Source organism: Gracilinanus agilis, chromosome 4, assembly GCF_016433145.1.
Source record: "Gracilinanus agilis isolate LMUSP501 chromosome 4, AgileGrace, whole genome shotgun sequence".
Classification (NCBI taxonomy): Eukaryota; Metazoa; Chordata; class Mammalia; order Didelphimorphia; family Didelphidae; genus Gracilinanus; species Gracilinanus agilis.
In genome coordinates, this window is record NC_058133.1 from 236004087 (window position 1) to 236020905 (window position 16819).

At 38.3% G+C, this 16819-nt stretch overlaps 1 protein-coding gene across 1 annotated transcript in view; it reads right to left on the bottom strand.

Moving 5' to 3' along the window:
- Window positions 1-7967: 7967 nt before the first annotated feature.
- Window positions 7968-16819, bottom strand: part of SEPTIN9 (septin 9) — a 211870-nt gene continuing 203018 nt past the window's right edge. The window contains exons 8-11 of the mRNA XM_044675977.1: window positions 15498-15593; window positions 15121-15217; window positions 10958-11009; window positions 7968-8273 (exon numbers count right to left, since the gene is read on the bottom strand). Coding sequence (XP_044531912.1) covers window positions 8138-8273; window positions 10958-11009; window positions 15121-15217; window positions 15498-15593 — 381 coding nt within the window. The 3' untranslated portion in view covers window positions 7968-8137. The remainder of the gene's footprint in view (window positions 8274-10957; window positions 11010-15120; window positions 15218-15497; window positions 15594-16819) is intronic.

Genomic DNA, 16819 nt, shown 5'->3' on the forward strand with positions numbered 1-16819 from the left:
ACATATGTAACATGTATAATCTTATGTGTACAATTTTTTGTGTTGTCTCCCACATTAGCCAAAGAAATTTCCACACTGATCACATCCAAAAATGTGTCTCCTTCTGCATATTAGTTGCTTACTTCTTTGGAATGAGGTGGACAGCATTCTCTTCATCCTAAGTCTTCTAGATAGGATTGTAAATAGATTTACAATATTCATGTATAATATAAATTATTTTATTGGTTCTGCTCATTTCACTCTGGATCAGTTCATATGTCTTCCTAAGTTTCTCTGAAAACAATCTACTTCATTACTTATAGAACATTATATCACATTCACATAACAATTTATTAATTTTCCAAGTGATGAGTACCCCCTTAGTTTGCAAATTGTTGCCACTATTACACTTTTGTACATATAGAACCTATTGCTCTTTTTTGTTGTTGTTCTCTTTGGGAAGTAGACTTAGTAGTGTTATCACCTATTTAATAAGTTCCTGACCAGGATTTCCAAAGTCACACTGGTCTACTTGCTATTTCTTATACATAATACTTCATTTCTCAACTCTGTACCTTTTCTTGTACATGTCTAGAATGCCCTCCCCTTTCACCTCTACTTCCTAGCTTCCTTTCAAGATAAAACTAAGATTAGATTAAAGCCTGCTGTGAGAGCTCTTTCCAGGATGTTCCCCCACTCTCACCTCCATGTCTCCCCTCTGAGATCACATTCCATTTGCACTGTAAATGAACAATTTTTTAAACTGCTGTCTTCCCCATTTAAAGCAGTCAACAAGCATTAATTAAGCATTCACTGTGTGCTAGTGTAAAAATGGGACCAGTTATCAATGATATCTCAGCAGACTCCAAACCCCTGGCTGCAACACCTCTAGCAAGGGGGAGGGGAGTGAGTGGATGGAATTCTTTCTCCACCCCCTCCCTTGGCAGTTGCAGCCTCCGGTAACTGCTAATAACAGAATCCTTCTCTGTCCAGAAATGGTCACTATCTGACTTAGCTTTCACAGGACTAAATTCACAGGGAATAATCCTACAGAAATTGGCGAACTCCACTGTTTGAGGCTTATTCCCCAAACTCAAGATGGTTAATGTGCTCAGGATGTTTTCAAACAGCTTTCTTGATCACTGAATCTCAACTACTTTTAAGATCTTCCAAGATGGAGATCTGACTTGGGTAAAGTATGAAATTGGCTAATATAGCATGAATCACACACTTCACTCACACACTATTAACAAGAGGAGGGATTTATTAATTCAGGGAAACTGGGAATGAGGGGAAAAGCTTAGGTTTGAGGGTGAGGTAAAATCTAACTAAGATCTTCAAGGTGCTATCAGGGTAGCTAACCCCCCAGAGGGGAAAGCCTCTGAATTAAACTATTTCTCCCTAAACTCCCTTACAATCTAAACTATCTCCTGAAATCAAATAAGTCCAAGATGGTAGTGATGTTCTTGATTGTAGATCTGTAGTGGTTTAGGGTTGGCTGGGTCACTGCATGCAAGGTTTTGACACAGTGCTCACAGCCTTGGGAAAACACTGGATAAAGTCTGTATGGAGTATATAGCAATGATTTTCCCTCCTATCTGGGTTAGAGGTAAGCTAAGCTACTAAGAAGAAGTAATCCTACCCCTTCAAACCACCCAGCTCCCTCTGTCCCCCAAAAAGTGATCTTACCTAGCTGGGTGTCCTGCTTTTATACACACATTCTTAACTGCTCCAACTGCCCCCTCTCCTGGAGTTCCGGAGGTACTGTGGAGTTCTGTGAAGCAGTTCACCCCACTTAAGATTATTTATGTTACACTAGGAACCATGCTGAAGTTAAAGATAAAAGATAGTCCTTGCTCTCAAAAAGGTCACAGTCTAAGGGGGATGACAGCATAGAAACAACTATGTACAGACAAGATATACACATGGTAAAGGGTTCTTTAGAAGATGGGACTTGAAGGAAGCCAGTAAAGCCAGGGGGAAGAGATGAGAAGAGGAAGAATTATAGGCTTGGGGACAGCCAGGGAAAATGTCCAGTTTGGAGATTGAACATCTTGTACAAGGAACAGCAAAGAGGCCTGTGTCCTTGACATGGAGTACCTGGAGGGGAGTAAATTATGTCTAGAAAGTTAGGAGAAAGATCAAGGTATGAAGGGCTTTAAAAGCAAGAAGGCTTTCTATTTGATCCTAGAGTATGAATAAGGGAGTGTTATGATCAGACTTGTATTTTAAGATCAGTTGAGTAGAGGATGGATTGGAGGTAAAGATATCAACCAAAGGCAAATGTGAGTTCTTTTGAGAACAGGGCTCATAGACTGCATTTCCTCTCAACAGTTCTATGAGATGTGTAATACACATATTATTATTAATATTATATGGAAGTGAAACTAAAGTTTAAAAAATTAAGTGACTTCCCCATGACCACAGTTTGTAATCATCACTTAGTATGGATAAGCTCAGAAAAGACTAGGGTTTCAAAAAATTAATAAAGCATTGCTTTTCATTGTTCAAAATGGGGAATGAGAAGAACCAACCAAAGTAAGAACTCTAGTGGACCAGGCATTCATTCTCCTAGTTTCTGTACTGTGCTTATAACCTGGCTTCTAATTCCTCCCTAGGAACAGATTTGTACATCTTCAGAAAATCAATCCTGCCTTTTGTTCAATTGTTTCCTAAATAAAATGATGATATGGAAAAAAAAAAGAAAAAAAAAGGGAAGATTCACTCAAAAAAATCCTTCAAGGCTCTGGCTTGAGGAGAATTCGAACATATATTGACAGAATCTACTCCATCACTGTAAAAGAGAGAACTAAAACCCAGATGTGGTTTGCCCAAGGTCCCATAGCTCATTAGTGACAATATAAGAATCCAGACTTCCTGACTTCCAGCTGAGACCTCTTTCTTTTCTAACATTCTGAAACAGAGGTGGCATCAAGACATCTGTATTGGTGTCCTGTGGTTGGACTGTGGAAGAGAGACCAGGGCTAAAAGAGGCATGTCTTCGGAGATACCAATGCGGTTCATCCATCAGCACCTTGTACAGAAAGCCAATTGTAATGCAAAACTCATGGTAGCCAAAGCCAATCTGAACTGCATCTATGAAAAAAAATCTATTATTTCCATCAGAATGGGGAGCCCTCTACTGACATATATTTGTAGTGCTGCTAAGTAAACAGGGCCAGAACAATTTACACAATGACATTGAAAGACACCAGAATTCTGAACAATGCAGTCAATGAACAATTGTGCCTTCTACCTTTGATAAGAAAGCCAGTAAAATACTGATGTGGAATACATGGCCAATGGGTTGATTTGTTTGCTTTAACTATAGTTCTTTGTTATAAGGAAGGATTCTTTTTGGGAGAAGTCATTGGAAAATGAATGATTTTTAAAAAAGAAATAACCCTTACCTTCAGTCTCAGATTTAATACTATCCTTTCTAAGGCAGAAAAGCAGCAAGGGCTAAAGCAATTAGGGTTCTCTGACTTGCCCAGGGTCACACAGCTAGGAAGTATCTGCATCTGGATTTGAACTTAGGACTTCCCATCAGCAGACCTAGATTTCTATCCACTGAGCCCTGAGTGTTTTTTTTTTTAAGAGCTTTTGCAAATGGTGTGCTGACAGCCTAAAATGAGAGTAAGGCAAAATGACAAATAGAAATGGGGGCCACAAAATCATACCTATGGGTTATTTGTTCTATTGTATTTCATTCATTTTGTTAAATATTTCCCAATTACCTTTTAATAGGTTTTGGCAAGTGCTTCCTGCTACAGTAGATAGCACACATTTCCTATCTGTGACCATGGGCAAATCACTTAACTTCTGCCTCAATTTTGTAATCTGTAAAATAAACAGTACTTCCCTTTGAGGGTTATAAGGACCAAAGGAGATAATAATTGTAAATCACTTAGCCAGCTGACTGGCATTCATAAGAACTATAAAAATGTTACATAATATTATTAAGTGTCAGAGGCAGGATTTGAACCTTTACATCCCAGCCTCCTAATCCAAAATTACACCACTTCTCCCTTGTTATAAACATAAAATGCAGTCTTGCCTTCAAGTACATCCAAAACCTCAAAACCAGCAGAGAAAGCATTGCAAAATAGAAGCCTGCCTAGACCTACTTTTTTCTTATTTTTAAATTTATTTTTATTAATAGAATTTATTTACAAGTGTTTCAGCCTCTCCTCCCTGCATCATAGAAGGCATCGACCAGAATATAGATATGTATAAATAAAATATGTCTTTCACGTTTCCATTTTTCAGTTCATTCTGTGGAGGTAACATTCACAAGTTATTCTTCAAGTATTAAATGTGTAGCTGTGTATAACATTCTCTTGACTCTACTCATTTCTCTGGTCATTATCACATGTAGTTCTTTCCAAGTTTTTTAAAAACTTAGCCCACTCATTGTTTCTTATGGTGCAGTAGTATTCCTTCACAATTATCTATAACAATTTGTTTAGCCATTCCCCAATTGATGGGCATTCCCTCAATTTCCTTCAGTTCTTTGCCACCACATAAAGCTGCTATTAATATTTTGGAACATAGAGATTCTTTCCTTTTCCTTTGATCTCTTTGGGAAACAGATTTAGTAATGGTATTGCTGGGGCTAAGGGTATACACAGTTTAATTGGGTATAATTCCAAATTGCTCTCCAAAATTATTAGATCAGTTCACAACTCCACCAAGTGTATGTGTCCCTAATTTTCTATATCCCTTTCAACTGTTGTCATGTTAGCCAATCTGATGGGTGTGAGATGATATCTCAGAATTGTTCTGGTTTCCATTTCTCTAATCAGTACTGATTTAGGGCACTTTTTCATATATCAACATATGGCTTTGATTTCATCAGAAAACTGTTCATATCTTTTGCCCATTTGTCAAAGTGTTCTATATTTTATATATGCAACTTCTACCCAAGAGGCTGTCTATAAAAATTTCCCCCCAATTTTCTGCCTTCCTTTTAATCTTGGCAACATTTGTTTTATTTGTACAGACTTTTCAACTTAATGTATTCAAAATGACATCTCACAATGCTTTCCATCTCTTGTTGGCTCATAAATTCCTCTTCTAGCCATAAGTCTAATATGTAATGTCTTTTAATTGGTGGCTGGACAGAGGGGCAGGGAATGCAAAACAATGTCTTCAGGCACTGGGAAGAGAGGCTTCCCCAGTGCCCAGCTTGGCATGCAGGCCAATACTTAATCAATGCTTGTCTAGATTATGTATCCACTTTGATCTTATCTTAGTGAATGGTGTGAGATATTAGTCTATATCTAGTTTCTGCCAAACTACTTTCTAGTTGTCCCAATCATTTTTACCAAATAATGATTTTTTTATCCCCAAAACATGGATCTATGTTTTTGTCAAATATAAAGTTATATCTCTCCTGTTCCACTTATTAATTTTTTTAAAACTTTACCTTCTGTCTTCTATATCAATTCTAAGACAGGAAAGCTAGGCAATTGAGGTTAAGTGGCTTGTCTGGGTGTCATACAGCTAGGAAGAGTCTGAGGCCACATTTGAACCCAGATCTTCCAGGACTGGCTCTCACTGTGCTACCTAGCTAGTCTCTGGGCCTATTTTAGATGCAGATTTGTAATGAGCATAATAATTCTATAAATAAGGGTCCTAAAAGGCTCAGAATCCCCATTCCTCTTTTACCTCTCAAGCAGGTTAAACATTCACCTCAACTTTTTTTAAAAATGGTATTGACAAGTTTAGTAATTGCTCTTACTAGAGGGTACAAAGGTAGCCTTTAGTCCAAATAAGAAACAAATGATCACACATTCCACATGTGTCAATGTTTAACTGTACTAGGAATTTCATCTTAGTACTAGTTGATTTCAAGCCTTCACTGTTGAAGAATTTCAGGAAACCCAAGGAGAAAAATGCATTTGGGAGTCAGAGAAAAAAAAAAAAGCAATTCCTACCTAGACTCTTTCACCATTTGCATTTGAAACATTTATTTCAGGAAATACATATTAAACATTTTATTATTTATACAAAAAGAGTTAAAGTTGTCAGGATGTGTTATACCACAATGCAAAAAGTCATTTTTGGAATTTATCGCCATGACATCTTGACAGTTTTCAAAAATGAAGGGTAAAAAGAAGGAAAAGCTGAATATCTTGCTTTACCCTGATGCAGTGCTGCCTGGAAATCACACAAGCCAGTGACATGATGTGAGCAGAAGTGCATCCTATAGAAATGATCTCCACCCTCCCTCCCCCCCCTTCACCAAACAGACATTAGAAAGTTAGCTACATATACATGTATGTATGTATGTCTACATACATACATGTATATATACGTATATATTTTTTTGCTAAAATATAGTAAATCAGCAAGTAAACAGTGTTCCCTCAAAATAGCTCAGTAAAGACTCCTACATTTCCTATGTGGGATAGGAGTTAAACACAAAATTCAGATTATCTCTGTCAAAAATAAACTTTTGCAAATATCACCACTCTGGAATTGTAACACTACATACAAGGCTCTCCACATCTCTTATTTAAGGATCCTGTAGTTCTTCCTTCTGTTTGATTGGAATGGTTTAAGGGGAAAATGGCTTGTAGAAACCCTCAGTCCTTCTACCTCCAACCCTATAACTCATTAAATATTCTCTCTAGGCTAGGGCTACTCTGAAATTATGAGTGCAGGGGTACAAGGATTGGAGATGATGAACACCTAGAAATTATCCAGCTTCAAACTGTATAGGTACAGACTGAGGTGTCTATATGCTGGGGCTGGGAGAAAGTGGAAGCAGGACAAATGTGCCTTGGATAGGTCCCCTAGACAAAGTACTGAGCCAAACTGAAGAGGTAGGCATGAGTAACCATGCTTGCCCACACATGCCAAGAACAAGAAATAAACTCACTGAAAATCCTCTTATTCAATATTATTAAGCAACACTGTTTAAACGTCTACAATTTCCACCCGCAGCTACTTTGTCAGATCAACCTGCTTCTAACATTTCAAAAATTTTAAAAAGGCCTTGGGGAAGAGGGAGGCAAGAAGGGAGAATGGATTTATTTTATTTTATTTTTAAAGAAAATCATAAATCCAAGCAAGTTCCCAGCAAATCAGCAGTTTCTACATTCCAACAAAGAGTAACAACAGCTAGTGGAAAGCAAAACTAGAGCACTACCTGATCTCTATTCCTTTCCAATTTCCCAGCTCAAGGCAATACATGGGAAAGACAAGAAAACCTCAACTGATTTGTTTGGATGGGCAGAGTTAAAAGGCACTTTCTGTTCCAGGACAGGCACATGATCAGTTTTGTCACTGTTTCAGAATTTGGCACATTCATTTCCTAGAACTAGTCACTTCCCTGGGGTAGAAGATAGGAGGAAACTCTTGCTCTTAAAATTATTTTGTCTGATTTATCTTATTTTGCAAGAGGATGGAGGGAGGATGGAAAGGTAAGAACACGTGTCCCAGGTCTCAATCCATTCTCTCATGACATGGAATCCCCGTGCTTTAAAAACTTGCATTCTTTCTAAGAAGCCATGATTTTATGTGGACAGAGGGGAAGAAAGTGAGCTTATGGACATGTTTACATAGCATACATGTGTGTGTACATATACACACAAACATACATACATACATACACACATACACAAACACCTGAGGCTATTTGGCACTGAGCAAATCTGTCTAGTTAAAATGGTCTGTAGATACAGATCCTCCCTTCTTTCTCTGGTCCTAGAAGTAAACAGAATCGGTTTCCCAAAGAGCTGCTAAGGGCAAGAGAATGGAAGAATCTCAGGAAGATGGGGGAAATGGGGTTGGCATCCTAGGACCAAGTTCCAAAGGCTTGACACTCTAAATTATTCATACTCCTATAGTCCACATCTGTCTAGATCTCAGATGGTACAGAGACACCCTGCCCTAACCCAGAACCCCACAATATATAAATCTCTATGCCTCCCACCCCCTCCAAGATCAGTGCCACTGGGCTAATAATTAACACACTCAACAATGATATATGGTATCTTGTTATCTGGTCAAGTGACAATGGCAGCATGTAAAAGGGATGGATGATGATGAAAATAGGAAATTATATAAAATAAAACAAGACGGGAAGGGTAGTAGGCTGGGGGAATGAGAATAGGTGGAAGGGATGGATCCTAGGGACCGAGTAAGGTTTCTACATCTCCTGGGGTGCCACTTCCTCCTCCACACCATTGGAAAGCATGATGTTGCTGTCTTCATTCAGACGCTTTACCCGATAGGCTTCAAAGTGAATACTGCTGGTAATGTCCTTAATGTTCTGCATGTGTGTCCTGGAGAAAACAATGGAGAGGTCAGTGAGGCGATAGCTGGGCAGGGGAGGGGGAAACTGAGCAAACCAAATCATAATCATGGAATTCATGAGGGAGCCAACCTCACTTCAGGGCTCATTTGTGACTGGTCCTCTCCCTTCCACCCTAAGAATAACCTTTCATTAGTGCTCATTTTTCCATAGTGCATTATAATTTACAATGCATTTTCTTCATAACACTGGGGTAAGGTAGATAATGCAGGTGTTGTTATCCCTATTCTACAGATACAGAAACTGGAATAGGGAAAGTGAGTTGCTCCCACTCATAAAACTAACTAAATTAAAAAATAAAAAAAGAAGAGCTGGACTCAGGATTTGGGACTCTAGGGTTAGTCCTTGTTCCATTATTCCTGGCTTTTACTTATCATGGACTCTGTGCTGAGGTCATTAATTCTCTACTTGTTCCTCCCTACCACCTCATTTTACTTAATGTCTTGAATAAAAATAATAAATTGTTTAAATATTAATTTTCAAAAAGACAATGTCTTGTTTAGGTGCCCTTGTTAGTATTCTGCTTTGTAAATGGGTCCCTTAAGGAAGTATGTTGGGCAGGAGGGAAGGAAGTGGTAGATATGCTATTTCTCTAACAAGACTGGGAGCTCCTTTTTTTTTTTTTTTTTTAAACCCTTGTCTTCTGCCTTAGAATCAATTAGGCAGAAGAGAAGTAAGGGCAAAGTAATGGGGGTTAAGTGACTTGCCCAGGGTCACACAGCTAGGAAGTATCTGAGGTCATATTCATCGGGACCTTCATCTATAGGTCTGGCTTCCTACTCACTGAGCCACCTTGCTCCTCCCCTCTCCTCTTTTCGGAAAGCTCTCTGAAGAGTTCATTTCTCTGTACTTTTCTCCCTTTGCAGAATGAAAGCCCCTTTAGGTAAGAGAATTGTTTCATTTTTTGTATTTATATCCCATGTGCCTAGCATAGGACCTCTTCTCTACTAATGATCTCCAATTATTCTGATAATAGCTTGTTTATATATCATTTTCAGGTTATTTCATTACATTATATGTTTCTTGATGGCAAGGATCTTTCTTTGATCCCCAGGGCTTAGGACATAGCTTTGTTGCTGTTCATGAAAGATAATAATACTGGAAGAGGATAATTTAACTTACTGATTAAAAGCACTTTTATACTTTAAAAAATGATATAATAGAAATATTGTATCATTTAGAGGAAGAGGATGTGGGTTGAAATCCGAGATTGCTTTTGGATAAACTAAACACTCTTGAACTCAGTTCCTTCAAATTAAGTAAAGAGTGAAAGCATCTGAAGTCCCTTTTCACTACAGGTCAGTTGTAGATCCAAACTGATACCTACTGAAAGTGAATGTAAGCATGAGGTCTATGGGTCATGTGGATGGTTTGGGGGTGACAAACAAGGTTTTTGGTGCCACAAGGTTCAAAGCTATATACTTATGTATATTTTGTATATACCTGTATATACCTTGTATATATTTTAGAAACATATATGTGCATATGCTTTCTATTCTGATAGTCTATGAGCTCTTTGAGGACAGAAACTGTCTCTGGGTGTCTATCAACTAGCCCAGCAGCTGGAATATAGTAGATATTTAATAAAGGGTCATTTACTTTACTGATCGAAGGATCCTGCTAGACTAAAAATTCAAAGACAAAGTCTAAAGAACTAGGATATATGATTGATCGAACTTTGGGATAAGAAGCACCAAGGGGAAAAACTGATCTTCCCAAATCATTTATTTCATGATCTAGTCTCTCCTTGAAATCTCTGAGGAAAGGGAACTCTTTCAGGTGCTCATAGACCTTGGTGTTTCTGAGTACCCCACTTGTTTTAGCCAGGGTATTCTCCAAGGATTATAGATTCTGAGCTGGAAGGGGTCCTCTGAAAACATTTAGTTCAACACTTTCATTTTACAGATGAGGAAATCTGCCCAAGATCACATTAGTGATAAAGATTCAAGGGAAGAATTTGAACCCAGGTCTTCTGATCCCAAATCTAGTATTTTTTCCCCCTACTGTCCTATGTTGTCTGTTTTCCCTAATCTGACCAAGGGAAATAACGAGGCATCCATCTCCCCAACAATCACAACCTTTATCCTTCTTATTTTTTTCCTCATTAAGTCCTATTTGCATAGATCCTTTTTTCCCTTCCTAATACCTTCTCCAACAATGATTGTCCCTTTACAGATGAAGCATCTGAAGATGAACTGTAGTGTTCTGGCTAAGGTCTTCCCAGTAAAAAGTAGGCAGACAGCATATAAGAAAAACAACTGTTTGAACGCATGGGTCGGGGTGGACATGATTGAGGGTGTGGACTCAAAACTACCACACCAATGCAACTACCAACAATTTGGAAATTGGTCTTGATCAAGGACACATGACAAAACTAGTGGAAATGCGCATCGGCCATGGGTGGGGGGGGTGCGGGGGGGGGGTGAAGGGGAAGGGAGGAGCATGAATCATGTAACCATGTTAAAAATGAATATTAATAAATGTTTGGGAAAAAAAAAGTAGGCAGACAGGTAAGGTCATTCAAATACCATCCTTGGGATTTACCTTTCAGAAATCAACCACATAACTCAAGAACATATTTTCTATCCATCTGAGGGGGGTTCCAGCAAAAGGTAAAAGACAACTGAACCCAAAGAAAAAATAGGCTCTACTCACCTGATAAGGAGATCTCGCAGATAAGCAAACTCACAGTGTGTAGTATTTTCAACTAAGAAAAGGAAATAAAATTTTAAAAAGTGAAAAACCCATCCACCCAAAGCATCCCAGTTATAATTATTCTTGAGCAGGAATCTGAGAATAGGATTTTACTGCTTAAGCAGTGGTATTTTTAGGAAATGTTCACTTTGTTTTGTCTGCAGTTTTCATTTTAAATATGCACACACCCAAGTATGCACACAAAGCCACCCACCCACGATGGAATGAACCCAAAATACATGGCACCCACTCAAACATATGTGCTCAGACACACACACACACACACCCTACCATTTGCACCCATTATTAGGACTTTCATAAATCTATTAGGAATATTCATTCTTTGTCCTTTCCTCAATTCTCTTACAATTTCTTTTTCTAATGGCTTTCCCTTTGAGGGTCCCAATAATTTCTAAAGCTTTCATAACATACATTTGGCCCAAAGGGAAAATAGACAACTAGGGGCAGGGAGGGGGACATTTTTAAAAACGATAAGCAAAACTTTAGCCACATATTCCTCTTGCCTCATATTCAGTTTAGCTATAGGGAAAGGGGAGTACCTGGTCCAACCTGGCCTGGAAACTTTATTCACTAAACCTAAACAGATTGATTTTTCAAAAAAATTTTTAATTATTTAGAAGACCTTTACCTTCTGTCTTAGAATCAGAGTTGGTTCCAAGGCAGAAGAACAGTAAGGGTTAAGTAACTTGCTCAGAGTCACAGAAAATCACAATTCTTTTTTTAAACCTGGGACCAACTGTCTCTAGGCCTGGCTCTCTATCCACTGAACCATCTAGCTGTTCCAACTTGTTTTGTTTTTACAAATATTTTGATAACTCTATGTGTATACATGTTTATGTGTTTGTATGAAAATTATATAATTAGTTTCTTTTAATATCTTATATATTTTATTTTATGCAATTAAATCCATTCTTCTAAAGAGTCTATAGCAGTGATTGCCAAAGTGGGCACCACCGCCCCCTGGTGGGTGCTGCAGTGATCCAGGTGGGTAGTGAATAACTGTAAGGGGGTGGTGATAGAATGTGACAGGGGGCACTAAGTAACATTTTTTTTCTGGAAAGGGGGCGGTAGTATAAAAAAGTTTGGGAACCACTGGTCTATAGGCTTCATCAGACTGCCAAAGGGGCTCATGATATATATGCAGAAAGGTTAAGAACCTCTGGATAGATCATCTAGTCCAACTCCTTATATTATAGAAGAGAAAATTCATGTATAAGGAGAGCATGGAAGGAAAGCTTGGTCTGGGGGGGAGGGGGGAAGAGTAGTTGGAAGGATATCCCACTGGACTAAAGGAAGTTCCCTATGTTAATGTAAAACTGCCAAAGGCTATTTTCTATAAGGTCTTAAGATTATTGAGTCTCTATTTCCCTTGACTCCAGGGTTCTCCTGGTGAAGGGTGAGAAATTACTAAAATGGAGCTATTAATTACTATTCATATTATTTTATAATAATAACTCCCTGAGACGCCTTCAGCCACTTATTGCTTGGCCATCTTATTTTAGTTGCGCTTTACACATTTTATTTTAATTGACCCATGCCTCTTTCTTCAAATTCAACATTCTCCCCAAAAGGCTCCAACACAACCTTTTTGAGCACAGCCCTGCCACCAGGTTCTCAGTAATTTCCTACAGTGCCCAACATTAACCATGAAGGGGCAGCAGAAGCACCACAATGAACAAAATGTCCCTTTGGGTTCCAATCCCTTTTCCCCACCCACTCCTCACCTCCTCCATTCCCTCTTGGCCCTCAGTAAACATGTCCTCTATAAAAAGAACCTTAATCAGAAAAATATCTTTAGGGGGAGGAGGGACATAAGAGGGTTTGGACTAGTTCAGCCACTATACACCCCACCCCAAGGAAAAGAAAAGCCAACAGACTGCTTGGATGCTAGATGCTGCTAGGACCTCAGGTGGAGAAAAAAAGTCCTGATCCTCATTAGAAAGCAAATCAAAAGGTCTCTCCAGCATGTGGATGTGAGTGGACGAGAGGAAGAGAATCCTAGAACAACCCTCTTCCACAGGACAGGGCTGGGTTTGAAATAGGATCCCAGTACAGAGAAGAAAGGTTTGGAGAAGAGATCGAAAAATTTTGAAGTCTCTAGTTTGAGGCTTCATAGAGGTACGCTTGTCAATATAGCATTTGGAAAACATCCAGGTTGAAATATATATGCTCACAATTGAGAAACACATCTCCTTCCTTCCCTCACTCCCCATCCCTTGTGGGTGGAAGAAGGGACTGAGGAAAAACAATGCACCATGTTTTCTCCACCCAACATTCAGAAAAAAGCAGAGCCAAGTGGTCAATCAGGGCTTAAACAAAGGAAAAAGAGTCAGTGTTCTCCCACTCCCTCTTCCAGCCACAGCCCTTTCACTAGGGCAAGATTTCTGGCATATTTTTGTTGTTGTTGTTGAAGCTCTATGTACCTTTTAAATGCCCCATTTCCCATTGTAATGGGTGATTTTGACAATGGAGGAATAAAACACTAAGATCACTTATGGGCTTTATTTAATAGGTTTCTTCAGAGACCCACCAGACCTTATTTGTCCTCACAAAAACTTAGTAAGGTGGGTAAGATTGAGATTATATTCTCTATCACAGTCACAGATAATTTTCATAAGATCATAGATTTTTGAACTGGAAAGGATCTGAGTGGGGGACCTTGTCCAACACACTCTCCCACTCTCACTAGAAAAGGATGGAGATGTTAAAAGGAAAAAAAGATATCAATAAATCTTTTTTTTTTTTTAAGGTATAGGCCCACAGTCAAAACCAGGTCAGCGGTCTCCCAAACTCATTTCAGCCATTCATCTCAATTTCTTTACTCATTTCAGCCATTCATCTCAATTTCTTTAGTGGAAAAAGCACTTTCCATTGGAACTAGGAATTAGGACTCTGCAACAAGAGTTGGTTGTGTATGGAATCAGTCCACCTTTAAATATGTTTCTTCATAAAGTGAGAGTTGGATTAAATCAGGAGCTTTTAACTTTTTTGTGTCATGGATTCCTTTGGTCATTTGATGAAGCTCATGAAACCCTTTTCAAAATGTGGGTTTCTTTTTTCATTTTGTTAATTAATTTGTTTGTTGATTACATTGTAATTCCTAGGCATTTCCCTCCTCCCTTACTTCCCCACACAAGAGAAGATATTTTTTGACAAAAAATAAATAAAAAAATAAAATATGTGTGTGTGTGTGTGTTTATATAAACCATCTTTTGCTTTATCAGAAGGTGGACATTTACAAATTATTCTTCAAACATTAGTTCTGTATATAATTTTCTCTTGGTTCTACTCGTCACTTTTCATAATTTCATGTTGGTCTTTCTGTTGTTTTTTTTTTAATTAACCTGTTCATCATTTCTTCTTTATTTTTCCTCATCAATTCTTAAGGCTCAGCAGTATTTCATCACAACCACATGCCACAGTCATTCCCCAAATGGACATCTCCTCAGCTTCTAGTTCTTTGCCACCACAGAGTTACTATAATTACTTTAGTACATATAGGTTTTTTCCCTTTTTTCTTCATCACCTTGGGATACAGACCTAGTGGTAGTATTGCTGGGTCTAAGGGTATACACAATTTTATAACTCTTTGGGCATAATTCCAGACAGATTGTTTTTAAATGAGGATCAAAAGCAAGTTAAACATATAGGAGATTTGTGATTTCATTTATATATCTTCTTTTTCTTTATAAATGGAAATGCTTTTTTTTTAGTTGTATTTGGAATAATAATTTTTAAAAATACATAGGATCACAAAAGAATCCTCAATTATACTGAAATATAGTTATCAAGATACATTTTTTAAAAGTTCATGGACCTCAGGTTAGGAAGACCTGGATTAGGTATCTTTCAAAAAATTCTTTTTCAGCTCTAAAATCCCATGGATCCTATGAAGAGAAGTTGAGTTATTTGCCCAAAGTTATGAAGCTAGTTTGTGGCAGAACTAAGATTACAACTAGATATCCATCTAAGTCCAATGTAGTGATCTCCCATGCTTTCTTCCTCATGGAGTTTTCTGCGGTATTGTTTCCTCCTAATCTAGTCTCAATCACCCCTAACACTCACCTACTAAGAAGAAAAAAAAGAAAAGCAAAGATGGCTACCTTCAATGGTGCCCCATTTAGTCTTCCTCCCAAGGATTCTTTTCCCATTCACTTGGTATTCGTGATCACTGCCCACAACAGCAAATGGAATCATTTCCTAGAGAGGAGAAAAGGCAGGGTTTTAGTAGATATACTAAGAAAGGCTCATTAGTCTGTTCAAATTCCCCATAGACAGGGATCAGTCAAACCAGTGTTTCTTGAAGATCTGTTCCACCAAAGGAGAAACTTCTGAGTTCAGGTTTTCACCAAGTCCTGAGGATAGATTATGATGGCAAAAAGGCCACCTTCTTCTCCTCCACCCCCTTAGTAAGTTATTAGAGACACCAGTTCCAGGTTGGACTACTTTATATGAATGAGTCTCCAGTTAATTTACTTACTCTAAATTTCTCATTGACTAATCTGTCTTCTGAGTCCTCATCAAATTCTTTCTGGGGATATACATCAATACCATTGGACAGCAAGTCAGCAGTGATCTGGAGTCAGGGAAGAAATAAAGATAGCACATCAGCTCAGAGAGAAGAGAATAGCCCTTGGGTACATACTCCTGTATACCATGTGTCTCTACTCTATGTCCATCTGCCCTGACCTCGGGGGAAAAAAGAATGGGCCATTTGCCTAGAATAATCTGCACGCCTACATTTTTTTCAGAGTAGGAGGGAGTAGTCTAGTATCCTGGGAATTTTTCCCACGTTGCTTCATGGACACAGAATAACAAAAGAAGATTTTTAGGGCATCTTTTCTGAACTAGACTCCATCATTCCTCTCCTGTTCAGTAAAACTCTTGAGAAAATAATACAGGATCCATACATCCATCCAAGAAATTTTCCAATCCTTTTTCTATCATTAGGCAAAAGGTTCCAGCTACCCAATTATACCATATTTTTTTTCTTCTTTCTTCTTGGAGTCTATGCTCCACCCCTCATTTCACCTCCTGCCAGATTATATTCTTCTTTCACAAGTGAAAGACTTCATAGTTTGTTTCCTCGTTGAAAGGAGCCCTTCTATGAACAGAACATTCCTAAAAAATTCATCAAGTTGGACAACATCTTCATCAGATGGAACACATAAAATCCTTCCCAAAGGAGAAATAAGTGAGAGCTTTTGAAGAATTCTCCAGATTCTTGCTAAAGGATCCTGGGTGTGGGATGTACCACACCAAAAAGTTATATTCCCTTTTCTTTTTAATGAATCAGATAATGGATTTTGTCCCCTGAAATAATTTTAGTAAATGATAAACTATCCCAGTGATTCCCAAAGTAGGCTCCACCACCCCCTCTGGTGGGTGCCACAGCGATCCAGGGAGGTAGTGATGGCCACAGGTGCATTTGGGAGCGGTGATAGTATGTGACAGAGGGTGCTAAGTAATATTTTTTCTGGAAAGGGGGTGGCAGGCCAAAAAAGTTTGGGAACCACTGGACTGTCCTTTTCTTTGGAGCTTTTCCTTTTTTTCTTCTATTAAAGAATCAAAGACTATGAAAAATTTTAAACTGGAAGAGATCCTCTAAAGATAAGGAAAGAGGTCTAAAGAAGTAGATTGATTTTTCCAGAGATCACAAAGCTAGTGAAAGGCAGAGCTAGGATTCAAACCTGAATCTTATTTCACTACATTTCTCCATTTCGTCACTCAACTAATACCACTTAACCAATGATCTAAATGCAAATCTGATGTGTTGTGTTTTTTTTTTTTTTCAGTTCTAAC